Raw genomic sequence first — 17,802 nt, 5'->3', positions numbered from 1 at the left:
AATCGAAAACACCAGCGAACGTCTAACGATGCAAATCGTGAAATCGCGATGCACGAAATCAGTGAGCAGACACAAAAAAGGATTACATCCTTCGCTTCGGATGTGAAGCAGGCCATCAAAACAATTACCAGGCACAGTAGTCTCCTTAAAACCGCAAGTTATCTCTTAAATTGGAAATTATTGTTAAGAAAGCGTTCTTTATCTTTACTGATGTGTTACTCTTTGGATTGAGGTTTACAACGCAGTGCAAAATTCTCAGTACGGTACAGTGTTGCCTCTTGACCTTGTAACTTATGTTTACGTTAGCAAGAACTTGCCAACACATTATTCTTTTTATCGATTAAAAAAAATTTCATGTTCTGTATTTGAAGTCGACTCTCTCTCATGATCAATAAATACATTTGTGGACGAGCAACTCAATCCAGTTCCCGTAGTTGCTTCCCACCTTTTTCCCATCAGTTTGTGATGCGTAGAATCGTAATTGTAAGAGGAGAATTAGGACAGCAATATTCTTAAACAATCGAAGACGCAGCCTTGTTTGAAAACCTAATATTTATTTGACTTCCCTTACACTGTTTTTTCAGCTTGTTTCAATTTTGTCAACATAGCTACTTGATAACATAAACATAAAGTATATACATTTGCATATCGGTTCATCTTAAGGGTCTCCTTATAATCAGTGTCACATTTGCTGACGTCTTTAAGATGATGGCCTCTAAAGAACAAAAAGCTTTTTTTCCTCAGTTTTCCTAGTGGTGTCTGTCTTAAACAGAGTCGAAAGCAACCGTTTTACTTATTCTTGCAAGAACTTTGAACATGATTTACGAAATTACCAATAAGTTCATGCAGAAATTAGCAATTTCAGGTCAATAATATTTCGATCTACAAAACCCGCTTTTATTTGGCTTATACTATGCAGATCTAATCTCTGAATAATCATTAGACGCAATATGCAAAACAGTTCAAATTTAACGAAGACAGCGGATGCAATATCACCATATAATGAGCAGCAACTATTTTCAAGATTTTTCTCGACGTACAATCCGACCTTAACTCTTTAGACGCTGACACCAGTATGCACATTCTTCTTATTGTTCCTTATACATTTCCTAAGAGGCCGACAAGAATAATTTGTTCAAACATCGAGGGCTTCTTAAGTTAGTGATCACTTCATTCATTTTCCTGACATTAATGTTTGACTCAGGGGTGATATTACATGCTAGTCACTCCTATGGGTAAAAATGTTAAGAAACGTGTATTGCTTCAAACCGAAATTCGCAAAAATTGAATCAGTTCTCAAGTAGTTTTCCTTCCCTACAGGTGTACGCATAGAGCAAATTGCGGTATAATAATGAGGAGCTTTAGATAAGGTAACAAAGGGTATTCTCCTTCAAATACGAGAAGCTGTTGTGAAGCTTAACGAGGTCCTACTTTTCAAAAATAATATATACAAAAATAATATATACAAATATATCACAAAGTACCAACTAGCAAAAAAGTGACATAAAAAACAGCTAACATGAACTAAGTTCGGGGAAAAGATTCCCGAGCTGTAGAAATAAGAAAGAGTAATGTATCAATGAAGTGGCGATGGATGCTGAAAACTAGGCATCACTTTTCTGTGAACCCCTTCTAATCTCGTAAAAAATACGGATAGTTTGTAATTGTGAATCTTTTTCACGTGGGAATTCCGATGATCAGATCGAGAGAAAGACCGGGCGCAGTATGGACAATGATATGGTTTTTCCCCAGTGTGCTTTCGAAAATGGCGCTTTCTTTCGTCACTTCGTCTAAATTTCATTTTACATGTCTTCCATGGGCACGTAAAAGGTCTTTCTCCGGTGTGAATTCTCATGTGGTCTGTTAGAGCAGATCGTTTAGGAAAGGATTTAGAGCAACCTGGTATGTCGCATCTAAAGACCTTCTTAGAACAGAGGAGTTCCTTTAGGACCAGGCTATCTTTTGATTTGCAAATCAAGAGTTCAGTGTTTGGTGACTTTCCAAAGCTTAATTCATGTAATCTTTCACATTCAGGAGGCTTACTTCTCCTGTTGATTCCAGTTTGCCCATAGGTAAGATTTTGGTTGGGAGCAGACAGCCTATTTTGATGAACCAGACCATCCTCGAGGGGCCAGTTGGAGATATCCACTAGACGCTCTACAGTTTGGGTCTGGCTTGTTTGAGAGGAGATCTGAGGCAGGTGGGGCTCACTCATTGAGATGGAATGGATTGGGTTTCTCGCCTTCACGGTGGCATAGTTTATGTGGGTCTTACAACGTTTTAGCGCCATCATTTCGTCGCACATTTTAAATTTTTCACCATTTGTTAATGGATGTTCTTCGTGAGTGCGTGCTCTATTCATTTCTGTGCTTTTCGAAGCATGATACTCTTCTGCTGATCTCTTGGACATGGTTGTCGTCTGAGCATTGCCATGGCAATGAGATGCAAGCTGAGATGGTCTTGACTTATTATAACTCCTGCTTTTAGATGAGCCCACTTTTGGATTCGATTGCTCGTTAAAGTTATCTGCATTTGCATTTTGAACATCAGGATGAGTGGCACGTTCAGATGAGACCATTCCGTTCGGTTGAACAAAGTATTTCGGTTGCGGGTTTTTTCGAAACACAGCAGTGGTTTGAGAAATGTCTTTCATCCATGCTTCGCTGGGCAACTCCTCGTCCGTTCCCACCAAGAGGGTATTGTCGGTAATTTCATTAAAATGATCGAAGAAAAAGCAACTGTTTGCTCTAGACGAGTAAGCTCTGCTCTCTGGGAGACACAGTTTTGCGGTTCCTTCATCCTCCACTTGTTGAGCATAAAAATGCACGTTCCTCTGATTTCTCCTCGAAAACGAGGTGCCTTTGTCACGAATGTTGTGTGTAGCATCAACTCCTACATCCAATTTGTGCACGACTCCTAAGGTAGGTGTGCGACAGACGTCTCTAAAGCATACTTCACTGGGCATCTTCGCAATTGCCCTCAACATGAGGCTGTCGTTTGTATCTTCACTGAACCCGCAAATATTTTTAGAAACAAAGCGGCGACCGTCTGTTCTCGAAGAGCAGGTTCTGCCCTTAGGGCTATAGAATTTTGAGTTTCCTCTTCCAGTCATTTTTTGAGCAGTGAAATTATTTGTCTCTTGACTTCTTCTGAAAAAATCAGGAAAACAGTCGTTGAAATAGTTGTTTGAAGCTTTGCATTCCTTTCCAGAATTTTTCATGATTTCCACGGCAAGGGAAGGACAAACATCTGCCATCCATGCTTCATTAGGTTCCTTCTCGATTGTCCTCATTGAGTGGCTATTGTCGGTATCTTCATTATGCCCACAAACACGTTCATAAACAAACTGGCCGTCTGTTCTAGAGAAAAAAGCTCTGCTTTCTGGCGTAAACAATTCAACGTTTCCTTTTCCCACCATTTGTTGCGGTGTGAAATTATTATTTGCACAGCGTCTTTTAAAAAACGTGGTGGTTTTGTCAGTAAAGCTGTCGCCAACATAAGGTGCTTTATAGTGCATGCCATTGTTCTGGATTTCTCCTCCACTAATTGTACAGTTTTGTAGCTCTTCCACTGCGTTCTGCTGATCTAGACTGATGTCTTCCATGGAAGTTTTCGCTCTTCGATGAAAGGGGCTCGACTCTGTTACCACTTGTTGTAGGGGAGGTTGTAGGAACGGATGAACGGGCGTTCCAATATGCACCGCTTGGGTAGATCTATCCCCATCTTCTCTCAAGGAAAGGGTATTTTGTTCAGGCATGTTTGATATGCCTGAAATATCACATGATCCTTGCATGGAATCGTCTTGAAAGGAGTAATATACCCTCTCCAAAGCGAAGCCGTTTCCAGGCTCAGCTTGTCCGTCCATTCTGCCATTTTCTGGAGTTCTTTCCTCGCCGAAGAGCACATTACTAACGAAACTCTCGCGTGAGCGCCTTTCTCTTTCCATGCTAACAACTGTACGAAGAAAATTTGCTAGTTCTGTCTCACTGTTATTTGTCAGACGTGCCATTTTTGTAAGGGGTTCAGCTCTCAGGCTTCTCTTTGATAATCAGTCTGCCAGGAGATTTTCCTCCAGCACTAAGATTCTTCTTTCTCTTCTTGTTAGGCTTTCTTTCCCCGTCAGGATTACAGTGTAACTCATCCCACCTACGCAGTTCACCCAACTGTTATACTTGAGTGCTATTCAACTAAACTAATGCTTTCAAGCAAGAACATACACGCCGATCTTGAATAATTCAGGAGGATAATCATCTCCGCTTCACTGCTCATACGTTTAGACAAACATCTCACGTCGTAGATATTAAAAATCTGGGGGGAGTGGGACAATGTTATTCACATTAGTTGTGTGTTGTAATCATGTCTTTCATTTTAATCCCTCTCTGCAAACTTATTTCAAAAAAAATATTAAAACGATTATAGGTAACTGAAGGGCGGTGCACTAATGTGTTTAGGCGGCAAATCAGATGTAAACTCCCATTGAAAACTTCTTTCTCTCTCCTCACAATCTTGATATTGCGCCCATTGATACACAAGCAGCCTCAATGCGGGATTCCTAGTATTAAAAACTTAGTTTCGGTCAGAAAACAGAAAATATAGAGAAAGAGGCAGCCGTATTATTGAAAAACGCTCAGTTGGCGAGTAACGATAAGCGAATAAGGCGCCATGCGCGGTCTCTAACTTGTTTATGTTCATTTTTGGAAAGGAGTGTATGACCACAAAAAGACACCCGAAGGGCCGTCAGGAAAAGCAAATAAAATAACTCAGCGGGTGTTGTTCCAGAAATTGGACGATTTGATTTATCCGATCCTAGAAAGGATTGATTGATCGATATTGTGGAAAAACCAGCCAAGCGATGATGGAAGTGACGAACAGAGTAGATAAATGAAAATTAAATTAGAGTTCACTAGCTATACAGAGGTATGTCAGGGACTAATTGTTGCATTGGAACGGCTTTGGACCTCAAGTCATACAAACCTCTCCTGTTGAACAATGCTGTTCATTAAAATGGTTAGCATGCCTGGGCAAAGCCTGCTGGCTAGCAGAACTTTCTGGCCTATCTTAAAAAAACGTAGCTTCATTCAAGACTTCAAAAATTAGGATGCTATCATCACCTTCTCATTGAAAACACTGTTACAGAAATAATTCCAAAATTAATCGTATTTTTTGTTCTCTCGTGTACAGAAAAGTGCGTGGTCAACTCGTATCAAGCGAATTAAATACAGAGTTGCAATTAGGAGATAGAGCGATCAGAATTCCTTATGACTAATGAGCTGGTATATGTCTCGAGGAATGAATATATATAAAGACAGAAACCTTCTTTCAGCATTTTGCTTAGCGGATCATTCCTTCTCGGCTTGTTTAAACTAGATTTGTATATAGATTTGCCCCTCACGCGGAAGAAACATAAATAGTCACTCGAAATAAGTTTGCATCGAAGAAATCGCCTGTAATATTGTCTCTAATGTTTCATTTTACTCTCTTTAAATTAATGACGCATATTCGAGGAAATTTATCGTTTGAGTATCTTTTTTGATGGCTTTCTATCAAATCCTCGTAAGCCCAGACGAGTGTTTACGTTCCGTAATTCAGACTTTCAAAACATAAAAGAAAGGAAAGACATTCAATGGCTGCTTTGTCTAGTTTCAGTGAGCATAAAACGCGTGGGAATCTTAACTACGTGCACCGGTGTTGTTGCCGATGTGACAAATGAAAGAGACTCTGCGTGGAATCGAACGGCGAAAAATTTTCTCCAGCAGCGTGGAATGTTTACTATTTTGATATAGCGTACAACCTGAAAGGAGATCGGATAAGTATCACTTGGTGAAAGCCTTAGCAAACTGATCCTTAGAAATATTTTCTTTTGTTTTCGAGAAGGTAATCGATCTTTTTTAAAAGCTGACAACGTGTTCGTGCTTCTCGCTAGTTTGTGAGCCAAAAATACTCAGAGAGGTCAACAGACCTTTGAGTTACAATGATCAGAATCGACCTCTGTCTGATCCGATTGTTCATCATGACAGTTATGACCACTATTCAAAAGGCCGTCAGTTTTTGACGAGTTTTTTCTGCTCATTTAGAGAAATGATTGCGGTGTCTGCTAGCTTTCCACCTGATCTTACACGGTGACATCAACTTCCCTCCACCCTCCTTCAAAAGTCTTTCTACGGTTTTCTCGAAAATTCTGTTAAACTACGGGGAAAGAGACGTTTTCTGCTTCAAAGATACTTCGTCTTGGCTGTGAACTTGCGGTTTTCCATCGATATCCTCCTTTCTTGGGTGCTGATTACCTTTTTGCGGATATTGGATGCAAACTGAGAAAAATTACCACGAGCGATCAAGCATGATGTGTCAATTGAGTGATTTGCCCCCCTTTCGTAAAACAACATTCAAATAGTCACTGTTTGGATTCCCTGTAATAAGCCTTCGCTTACTTCTTTTACACTTGTTATCCCCTCTGGCATTCTTCGTTCTTTGAGGAACAGTTAATTCCCTTTATCGCGAAGTAGCTAGTAAGGCTGCTTTTCGTCCAACGTCTAATCTTAAGACTTCAATTCTTGATATGCAATCAAAATTACCAAGGAAAGGTTCTACCTCGGTTTAAACATCCTGATTCAGATGAGATCGTTTTTCGCTCACGAATTTTTAGTGGACGGTTTTTATGATTTTCTTTAATGTCAGTTGGTTTATAGTATGCCCAGAGTCATATTTTAATCAAGGTACTATGTATCAAGGAATAAAGTTCGTCAATAGTTTTCACGTTTTGGACGTGTTGCTCCAGCGTATATTTTGTCGGCATGGTATACTGCCTAAGGCTACACTCGACTTCGACGCAGACCTTTCTAACCAATTTGAACAAAACTGATGGGGCTTTATGCAAGGTTATTTAACTGGAACTGCATTATCACGTTCATATCCTATCAAAAGGAAACTTACTAAGAAAATTTGGTTTCCTCTTAAACGCGAAGAGACTGTGGCAATTTTACGAACAAAACTAGTTACAAAATGGGCAGAGCAGTTTAAAACTCCGTACGATGACTGCATATATTTGCCTTAAGCAGTGAATATTGTCCTTCTGTTGCATTATGAAAGCAATTGCAAGGAACATGCAGAAATCGTTTTGACAAGTTTCTGCTTTTCAAGCTACAGTAATAGATGAAAGGTACTCTAGAAGTATGTTCGCGGCGTTCCAGTTCTGATATGATGCTTATGCGAGGGCGGCGTTTGTCTCAAGGAAACACTCCTTGAACCAGAGAAAATAATTATGTTTAATCATTTGTAAATATTATATGTAAAAAAGGGAACTTGTTTAAAGTTTCCAGGTCTCCCTTTCTTCAGTAATAAAATTTTCCAAGGTTGGTGAACGCACACGTTTGCAAAATCCACAGTCCTCGAGTGTTGCTGATTTGTTATTTGTTGTCCCGTCTATTCGTGAGAGGGATATATTGGTAATTACACCTGAACCTTTGCCCCTAAGAGTGACAAGCATCTAATATCTCTCACAGTAGCATGCCTGAATCACGCATTAAGGTCACAGAGGTAAAGGAAATGACAACTTTAAGTGCCTATGCCACGAATTTTTTTTTTTATTTTTTGGTTGATAGCTGTATTTAACATTAAAAATGATTGACCTTAGCAACTAGCGAGTTCTCCTTGACCATTTTTGTGCATTGAAAGAACGATTCGGCGGCCAAAAATTATCCCATCAAACGCGCGGCCGAAACGATTATGTAACATAGCTGTGACAGAAAACTGTGAAGACACGTCGGCAACAATGGTGCAGAGAGAAAAAATCTAGAAGAAAGGACGAACGTATTGCTTGGCCGGAGCGTCAAATAATGCTAGCTACAAGAATAATACACATACACCGGGTATTTCTATACACTACTTTCCAAAGGATGTAGCTGTATGGCCAACATGGACGCGTTTCGATCGTCGACATCGAGGATATTTTACTCATCAATGTCGTCCGCGTTATGCTCCGTACCGGCTTCTAAGAGGGCTGTTACAAACACATACCACTAGTCAAATCAGGGGAACATAACCATTGAATTCAGCTAAAAAGAATGCTGATTAAGGGGCCTGTTCCCACACCCTACACGATTGTTCAACGTTCTTTTCGGCTGACATTTCGCAAGCGAAGAATGGTGAGATCCTTATTGTTGTTTATTTCACGCTTGAGATGTACTCATACTCCTTGTCTTTCCATATGACTACATTCTTGTTTTTATTATCGTAACAATTGTAGTTTCCATCGCATCTTCATAACAGAAATAAAATGCAAGCCCTTTCCTGAGCTTTTCCATTCCATCCTGTCAAGTGAACAGTGCGAAACCTCTTGCAGATACTGGCATAAAAGCAAGCTCGAAGGGGCCATGTATTCTCCTAACCCAGGTTTCCGAAAATCCATCCCACGAGTCATCAGTTTCCCCCTGCCCTCAAGAAACTAAGAGCAGCCACAGCAGCAATGTCATCGTGATAATAGCATTGCAACGAGATAAATAAAGAAACACATATTTTATTGAACTAGATGGTAGCGAATCTAGGTGCTGTGTGAAAGTCCGAATGCATACTAAATATTCATTTACAATACTGATGTCAGTTATTTGCCACTGAGCGAAATGGGTCGTGTGGCAACGCTGCACTTCAATTAAAGACGTTTTTCTCCATTAAAATCCCTCTATGAGATTAAATTGAATCAGATGGTGAAAAACTCACTCTTTTTCCGTTTGACTAACTCGACGACGATAGCCTCTTCCTTTGCAATCTCTAAGGAAAGGAGCACCTTGCTGTGAAACTGCCCAATGACTTCTCAGCGAATACCATCGCGCCTTGTGATACAGCTGATTCCTTCGTCAAAAGATAGCTTTTGGTTTCTTAAGGGAATTACCTTACGGCAACGAAACTCTAAAGTACTGACCAAGGGAAACCTTCGCCGCAATTAGTGCGACGGAATAAAATGTTATGGCAACAGAAACGAACACAGCCACGTATTCTTAACATAGATTTCGCCATAAGAAATAAAACATAAACGCAACAAACTAAAAATTCAGTAACAAGAGTTTTTTGTCCTAATCTTGACCTGAACACCGCAGTCGAGAACCGTCCTTGTCAGTCTTCGTCGCCATCTTCGTTTGGTGCACGCGGTTCTCCTTCGTAGCTCTGAGCCGTACTCGCAACTTCCATTTCTCCTTTACTACTTGAGTACGATGTATCACTACTCTCGGTAGAGCGTGCTGAGGGAAGGTATACATCGCCATCGCACATTATTTCAAGAGTATGTTAATGCTGGCTGATACAAAATTGCAAGAGGTGTGAGAGATTTGAAAGTGTCAACTGAGAGTTTTCACTGTTTTCTACGTCATCACCGGCTAATTCGTTACCAGTCCACGGGACACTTTAACGACAAACTAGGAGCGCTTTAGAACCCGAAAAAACCGAGTTTAAGTTTTTTTGGAATTTTCCTTCTATCGAAATTGGTTTGTACATATTATAGGCTAGATAGTTACGCAAAAAAAATTTCACGTCATAGATACTTCAAGACGCTCTTGATTGTTGAACAAATTCTCCTTTTCAGAAACCTAGGGAATATAGAGAGAACAGTTGGGAGAAAATATGCGTACTGATGTTAAGATGTAAAGGGTTATTTTATTGATACTTTTATCATGGCGTTCGGACGCGGCTTCAAGCTCTCCGCAAATTTATGTGTGTTTCTCTGTATTTACATCACTTTGGAGTTCTTCAGGTTCTCAGATGTATATGAGAACACTTTGCTTAACGATAGAGAGACGTATTTTGTTTCCCAGATGAATTGCAGGGCTGAAGTTGCTGGTGCTTCATTTCATCGAAACGAACCGACCCGGAGGCAAGAGTCTAATGGACGACTGAAGAGTGTTATGCTTTGTAAGCTTTTTCATCGTGCCTGTTTTGCTTTGACTCTTATTGCTCTTGCTGGTGACATTGAGATTAATCCCGGCTACCAGACATTTGCTGATATCAAGTCCACTAGAGGTCTCAAGATTGCTCACTTGAATATACGAAGTCTCGCAAACAAAACCGACTCTCTGCGTCTTGAGGGAATTAACAACAAAACTTTTGACGTGCTAACTCTGTCCGAGACTTGGCTGGATTCCTCAACAAGTAATGCTGAAATAAAACTCCCTGGATTTGTGTGCATAAGGTTAGATCGCGCTGGCAATAAAGAGGGATATGGCGGAGTTGCTATGTATGTAAGAGAAGATTTGGCGTTTCGTTTGCGGAATGATATCAATACTGGTGGACAGGAATGTTTATGGATTGAGTTAATTCGAGATAAATGTAAGCCAACGTTATTATGTTGCGCTTATAGAGCACCAGATGCCGATCTCCGCACTTTTATTTCGTCTCTGCGAGATAGTATGCCTGCTGTTGATCTTGAAAAATCGGATGTGGTCATTTTAGGAGATCTAAACGCAAACATGATGCCTAATTCAAAATTGCCCAAGAAAGACAAACAACTACTTCTCAACTTCTCGCGCGCTTTTGACTTCACACAGCTGATAAAAGAGCCTACTCGAATATCTGACACCTCACGGACCTTGATTGACCTGATTTTTGTCAATAATGAACATCGCATTGTTAAATCTGGTGTTGTTCCGTTTCCATTGAGCGACCATTACCTGGTGTTTTGCATTCTAAAGACTGGTGTGCACACAAAAGCACATCCAAGAATGTTTGAGTATCGCTCTTACAAGAATTTCGATGCGAATTCATTTAACGAAGATCTTAGGAATGTTCCTTGGCACGTCGTTGACAATGAAAACAATATCGATGACGCTTTATTAACTTGGAACAAACTGTTTTCAGAAGTTGCAGACGATCATGCACCTGTCAAACGACGACGTGTGAAGGGAACACCTATTCCTTGGATGAATAGCAAAATTAGCGAATCAATGAGAGATCGAGACTGGTATCATCGTAAAGCACGTAAATCGAACTCAGAAAAGCACTGGAACACTTACAGGAAACTGAGGAACAAAGTAAACCGCTTAGTAAAATCTGCTAAGTCGAAATATTACTGCGAAATGATCGAGGAAGCCAGAGGAGATCACGGCAAAATGTGGAAAGCTGTAAACGAAGCTTGCAATCGTAATTCATCCTCAGAAAAGGTTCAGTGCATCATTTCCGATGGCATTCAGCACACCACTTCCAAATCCATTGCTGTTGCTTTGAATAGCTTCTTTGCATCCATAGGCAAGCGCCTAGCTGACAAAATAACGACTACCTGGTCGAATTGCAACTTGGTTTTAGAACAACCGTTGTCTCAGTTCCAGTTAACTGAACTAGAGGAATCGTTTGTGCTTCAGCAGCTTACCTCTTTGAAGACAAATAAAGCAATAGGTTTGGACAAAATTAGTGCTAGACTACTCAAGAGCTCTGCTAATACAATCACTCCCTCCATCACTAAGCTGTTGAATCGATCGATTCTTACTGGTAAATTTCCTAAATTATGGAAATGCTCAAAAATTACAGCCTTGTTTAAATCAGGCGACCGGTCAAATGCATCGAACTATCGACCTATCTCTATTTTACCGACACTCAGTAAAATTCTCGAGAAAGCCGTGCATTCCCAGCTGTACCAGCACTTGGTTATTAACAACCTTCTCACAAGGAAACAGTTTGGATTCAGGAAGGGGCTCTCTACTGAATCTGCTTTGACATCATTTGCTGATGAAGTCTTATTGAACATGGAACAAGGTAAACTGTGTGGGGCCGTGTTTTTGGATTTAACCAAGGCTTTCGACACTGTGGACCATCGGATTTTGTTACGCAAGCTCTCCAAAATTGGTTTATGTGAGAACTCGCTTCAGTGGTTCCGCTCTTACATTACTGACAGGAAACAGCGTACATGTTGTGGGAATGAGTTGTCTGATGAATTGCCAGTTACCCATGGGGTCCCTCAGGGAAGTATTCTGGGTCCTCTGCTATTTGTCATCTACATTAACGATTTGCCAAGCGTTCTAGATGCCTGTCAAGCATCACTTTATGCAGATGACACGGTGATCTACTGCTATGGGTCTTCCTCTCAGGAGCTGACTGAAAAGCTCAACCAAGACCTCCTGGCTGTGGCGAAATGGCTGAATGAATATAAGTTAACACTGAATCTGGACAAAACCAAATGTATGCTTATAGGCAGTAACAAGAAGTTACAGAGGAAAATAGCTCTAACTGTTTCAATCTTTGATCATTGTATAAACAATGTTACTTGTTTTAAATATCTTGGAATCTTAATATCGTCTGATTTTTCGTGGACAAATCATGTCGAATACATGGCAGGGAAAGTTAATCAAAGGCTTGGCCTACTTAGACGCATTAAGCATTTGTTACCGTTTAAGGCGCGCATCCTTTTTTATAAAAGCCTTGTTATGCCCTTATTCGAGTATGCTGATTCAGTTTGGGGAGATAAACATAATGTAACTTTAATGTCTAGTTTGCAAGTGCTTCAAAATAAGGCGGCTAAAATAATATTAGATCGACCACTGTATTCCTCTGCGTCTGATGCGTTAACTACACTGAAGTGGTTAACACTAGAAAAAAGGCGCTTCCAGCGCCGATGCGTACATGTATATAAATGTCTTAATGGTCTCACTCATCACGAACTAACATTAGTCACTCAGCAAGAACAGCATAGTTACAACACAAGAAATAAAGCAAACCTCAAAATTCCATCCGTTAAAAGAAACTGGGGCAAACAAAGAACTGGCTATCATGCTGTAAGTGATTTTAACTCGCTGGACAAAACTATACGAGCCTCTGATAATGTAAATATTTTGAAGGGTCAGATTTTTAATTCATTGATTTAAGTTTTGTATTACACATAAGATACATTAGTTTTTAGTAGCATCTTTTAGCATTTTTATTCATTGTAAATTTTTAATTTTTAATTTTCGAGGTCCTTTTTGTAAACCACTTTTTAGTGAAAAAGTTTCCTCATTAAAGATTGTCATTATTATTATTATTATTATTGGCGGCGGAGCAGAGGGACTGTAGCCCTCTAAAAGAAAATTTTGGGGGTACAGCAGCCCCCACTAACTTGGTAGAATGGAGGGTTTATGCTGTCAAACTTCTAAGTGACTGTTTAAGATAAAGTCGAGACTCTGAATTTTCAAAATGCATAGTGAAGAAGGAGAATGCCGTCCTCAACATCAGGAGAGAACTGGAAATAAAGAAAGTATGGCGCGTTTTCAGTCTCAGCATTATACCACATGTCAAGTCACAACAACTTGCTGAACTGAAAGTTGTATCTCTAGATCACATGACATGCACCTTAATTCCTTAAAGCCATAGCATTGGAATAAAACCTTAATTTATCTGCTAGAAGCCTACGAGCAAGCCCTCGTCATGAGCCCTTCGGCACAAGCGTTTCCTTTCCCAGAGAAAATAGGAAGCATTAAAAATCGCGAGCTGGCAAGAGGTCTGAGAGAGTCCTAAAGCCAGATCTCCGGCAAATCCCCGTTGGCTTGTCTCAAATCTTCCTGCTGGCGGAGAAATGTGTGACTTGCGCTGTTAATAATGGGGCCTTGCTCGCGCACCAATCTCCAAGACAGAATGCTTACGATTGTGGAATCCAAAGATTCTACCCATTGAGGACTTTGCACTCGGAAACAGATGAGTTTTTAGAAGAATTGCGGCGAATTATGTGGGCTTACACTGTAAAATGAAAAGAGCCAAATTGACCCCAAAAGCCAAATTGGCCCCAATTTCTCGAGGGCCAGTTTGGCCCATCAAGGTTCGTTTTGGACTATTTGAGCCAAAACGGGCGTGACAAGTACCATTTCGACCCCTCCAAAATCTGAATTGGCCCCTATGAATTCTACTTTGGAACTTTTTCTCAATTTGGCCCTTCCAAGAGCCAAGTAGGATTGACCAATTTGGCCCCAACGAGGCGCAATTTTTGAAAAAAAAAGAAAATATGAAAATAATTTTCGTTTTTCGACCATATTTCGTTCCCTATACTATTCCTTATAAAGTGTTCAAATTTTCAACGGTTCCTCTCGTAACTGAACACCGAGTCACACAACGAATTAATCGTTGGCTTTTTCTCGAGACGTGAGCGTGAGCTGGCTGTGATGGCATTAGTCGAACCTAGACCACGTGCGTCGGAAACAATAATGAATTATAGCAGCGAATTCGTCACTGAAGAGGCTGTTTCTTGGCTACAGTCGCATGGAATGAGACTTAAGAAAGGAAAGGTAGGCAAAAGAAATTTCTTAACAACGTCTTTTACTGCAACTTCACATTCACAAACTTGACCGCTCCATTGATCTTTGTTCGTATCTTATCTTGCAGAAAAAGACGGTTGCGGTGGCCAAGATCTCCTTGCGATCGCCCAAGATGCAGACGTACCAAGGCACTACATCCCTATTATAAAAGAGCGTCTAAAGCTCAAGAAATTGATTGCAATGAACGCTGAACCTAGAGATGACACGAGTTCTTCGTCGGTACGATAATTAATTTTCCCACCAGAGAATTTGACGCATGAATGGTTCGCCTCTTCTCCCGAGTCTTGTTGAGTCTCAGCGGTTTCGCAACTAAAGTCACGTGATCAAATTTTGGCGCCGAGAGATAGAGACGGTTACAGTTCGAATACTGCATTTGCACAAGATGGATTTAACTTATTTCAAGATTCTCAGATTTTAGGATCTCTCACTCTGAATTCTTAATCTTTTTCTTGAAAAGATGAACTGATATTTTTATGTCTATGTCTTTGTTTGCATCCACTTAAGCTGATTTTTGGCTATCACTCTTTCAGCGTGCAGAATCAAGTCCTTCGAGTAAGACGGTTCAAACGTCGATTGATGATTCAGAAAACATCAGCGATTATGACAATTTAGAGGTGACATTGGCACCGAAAGAAATGGGTATATCAATATTATAAATCGCTCAAGGATCTCTGTTTTATGGACGAGGCGACAGAACTGAGCACTGTCTAAGTAAGTTCTTGTATATTAAACTTAGCAGGATGGTGAAGAGTACATTATCGACTACTTTCTTTCGATTATATCCTAAAGGAAAACACACAAGGTGCCAGTTGGTCAGTTAAAGATGACAAATCTCGGGGATTGCACCTACAAAAATGGCGAGATTTGCTTTATTTTTATTGAAATATATTAGATATGTATTTACTTGCACCATACATAAAACAAAGTAAACCCAATTTTTAAATCTGGTAAATTAAAAAATTAGTGAATTGATAGGATGTTATCAGACAGTTTAATTTTTTTGAAAACAAATATTTACCTACAGGTTCCTCCTGAATGGCTTTCGAAATTCCAACTACCATCGAGGGTAAGAAACTTTTCTTTGTTTTGTTTTTTAAGTCTACAAGCAATCCTTATTTATTCATGAATACTGAACTAAAACTGAAGTGCATAGATGTATGATTTCTTTTCTTGATAAGTACATATACAGTTTGGTGAAAATACATCATTGATGATCACCATTATTGTGTTTTTACTTCTTATGCACAGTTTGCTTACAAATATTTTGCAACTTTGTAGTTGCAAAAATTTACTGTTCTCCGACAACAAATTAATTTGCTCATTTGTTTGTTTTTTTGTACAGTTCTCTGCCTCAGTAGAGTTGGATACCCAGAAGGGATATCTCATCAGCAGTACTCTGAGCAACAGTGGATTGCAAAAAAAAATTATTGCAGAGTATCCTTGTATGGTTAGCAGGATACTAGACTAAGTTGACTTGGAAACTGAATGGATTGGTATGGTCTAAAAATCTATTGCTTCACCTCTTCTGCTTGCAGTGAAGAGAGACAATTTTGTGATGCTGAATCTCTTGCCTTAAAATAAAAAGTTGCAAAATAATCACTCTCACCTTTTAAGTTCATGACCTTTGTTCTTGTGTGTTTGTCATCACATGCATTTAATGAAGTTGTGACCATTTTCGAGGTACAAGTCCAAAAAACTGCTACTTTGGTACTAAGATGAACAGGTAAAATTTCTGAGCCCATTTGCCAATGAAGTCCAGATACAAAGGTTCAAGTACTTTGGGGTTGTATTAATTTTGCCTTTTTGTTTAGTTTTTTTGATTTTGCAATTTTTTAAAATATTCCTGTTGTCAAACCATTAGATAAATATTGGACATAGAATAGCTGATTTTTTTCAGATATTTTGGGAGTCATACATTAGTTTTTCAAGTCTTGAATGGGAGACAAATTACACACATTGAGCTAAACTTCCACTTCCATTTCTGGTGTTTTAGCTTATAGTTTTAGAAAAACAATATATATATATAAATATATGTAAATGTGGGGGTAGAGTCTACCTTGGCATAAAGTGCTCAATGCTGTGGTAGTAGAGCTAAGTATACATAAGTTAAAGAATTAAAGAGGACACATCAATTCTCTGTGACTCAAAATTTCGCACCTAAGCGCTTGTCAGACAGAACTTTTCTGTCTGACAAGCACTTAGGCACAAAACTCAGTCACAGAGAATTGATGCATCCTCTTTAATTCTTTAACTTAAGTGTGTATATATATATATATATTCTTTTTTTCTGGCTACAGGCACTTTTTGCACTTTGGCTTGATTTTAATGTGGTTGTAAAACTTGTTTTTATTGCATAGAGTAGCTGATGTTGATTCAGCAATCAGAGATTATGTCCAGCACAAATTTTAATTGTTGGAGATCTTCAGTACATCAATCACCTGAATATAGTAACAGAGGGAAGTGTAATTTGTCACTTCTCATAAGAAAAGATTCTTGATGCTCTCATTGGGTTACTTGGCTTATTTATATTTTCTTACAATCGGTCAAAGGCAATTTTGACTTTTTTTAGAGCAAGCATTGCTTGAAATTGGGCACAGGCAGACTCTTGTCACTGTTTCCTCTATTTTCAATGACTTGGCAAATGCCTGCGGTAGTACTTGCTGATAGTTTATATTTTGATAATATCTAGAGTAGTAATATGAGTGCATGTATTCTCACATCCACTGGAAGAATACTCTTTGCTGCTCTAAGGCTCTTTGTTTTTCATATGCACAAATCAAACAAGGTCTATATTCTTGTGCAGGAACTGGACCATTTGTTGCCTCTGTCTTATTTTGATAATTTTCTGTACTTTAAATCAGTCTTAATTATAAGCTGCTTTACATTACCACATTTGCTAAGTCATTGAAAAGGGAAGCTTTACTCACAAGTGTCTCTTGGGTGTAATTTCTTGCAATGCTTGCACTGTTAAGAAGTATACTGATTTAGGGAAGAGATCTATTTTAGAAAATGGTTGAATTAATGTTAAATATGTATGTATGTTATATTCTTTCACATGATGTTTCAAAGTTTGTCTGTTTTATACCACAATTAAGATTCTTAATAACTGTAAAATCAGGTAGCATAAAAGGTTTTTACAGAAACAATATCTAGAAGCTAATAAATGAGTGTTTGAAAGATAAAGTATGTGGTGTATTTTCATTATTTGAATGTAAGGGGGAAAATCAGCATGGAGAGGAAAGAGCCCTCTACTTCTGAAGTGGCCCACAATGGAGCTGAATTGGCTCTTTTTAAAGGGGCCATTTGTGAGAGGGCTGAAATTTCGGGGGCTGTTTTGGCCCCTATAAATTTCAAAGTGGCCCCTGTATTTTTCAAATTCACCCTTCACATGGTCCAATTTGGCCCCTACAACGGGGTCAATTCAGCCCCAAAATTGGTGCCAAAAACAGCCCCATTTCAATGGGGCTGAATTGACCCTAAGCAAGTGCCAAACTGGACTCACTCGTTTTGGCCCCATTTTTGGGGCCAAATCAGCTCTTTTAATTTT

The 17,802-nt window shown here is 39.4% G+C and overlaps 3 protein-coding genes and 1 long non-coding RNA gene across 5 annotated transcripts; 3 read left to right on the top strand and 1 right to left on the bottom strand.

Moving 5' to 3' along the window:
- Positions 1-537: 537 nt before the first annotated feature.
- Positions 538-4,164, bottom strand: LOC149042313 (uncharacterized). Its single transcript, XM_089212820.1, has one exon. It carries the CDS (start codon positions 4,007-4,009, stop codon positions 1,577-1,579), a length of 2,433 nt encoding a protein of 810 aa, XP_089068946.1. The 5' UTR covers positions 4,010-4,164; the 3' UTR covers positions 538-1,576.
- A 5,495-nt stretch (positions 4,165-9,659) lies between these two features.
- Positions 9,660-11,691, top strand: LOC149042312 (uncharacterized). The gene is made up of 2 exons (XM_089212289.1): positions 9,660-11,466; positions 11,645-11,691. The coding sequence occupies exons 1-2, from the start codon at positions 9,660-9,662 to the stop codon at positions 11,689-11,691; spliced, it is 1,854 nt and encodes a 617-aa protein (XP_089068415.1).
- Positions 11,692-12,142: 451 nt separating this feature from the next.
- LOC149042311 (uncharacterized) lies at positions 12,143-12,982 on the top strand. The gene has a single exon (XM_089212845.1). The coding sequence runs from the start codon at positions 12,156-12,158 to the stop codon at positions 12,834-12,836; it is 681 nt and encodes a 226-aa protein (XP_089068971.1). The 5' UTR covers positions 12,143-12,155; the 3' UTR covers positions 12,837-12,982.
- A 983-nt stretch (positions 12,983-13,965) lies between these two features.
- LOC149042310 (uncharacterized) lies at positions 13,966-14,916 on the top strand. 2 transcript variants are annotated; one of them, XR_016188581.1, is made up of 3 exons: positions 13,966-14,225; positions 14,323-14,474; positions 14,786-14,916. It is a non-coding gene; the product is annotated as an uncharacterized LOC149042310 (long non-coding RNA). The 2 variants fall into 2 exon arrangements; XR_016188580.1 differs by lacking the exon at positions 14,786-14,916 and having other exon boundaries at positions 14,323-14,547.
- Positions 14,917-17,802: the final 2,886 nt, after the last annotated feature.

Source organism: Pocillopora damicornis, chromosome 7 (genome assembly GCF_964200805.1).
Source record: "Pocillopora damicornis chromosome 7, jaPocDami1.2, whole genome shotgun sequence".
NCBI classification, from domain to species: Eukaryota; Metazoa; Cnidaria; class Anthozoa; order Scleractinia; family Pocilloporidae; genus Pocillopora; species Pocillopora damicornis.
This window is presented reverse-complemented; position numbering and strand designations above follow the sequence as displayed.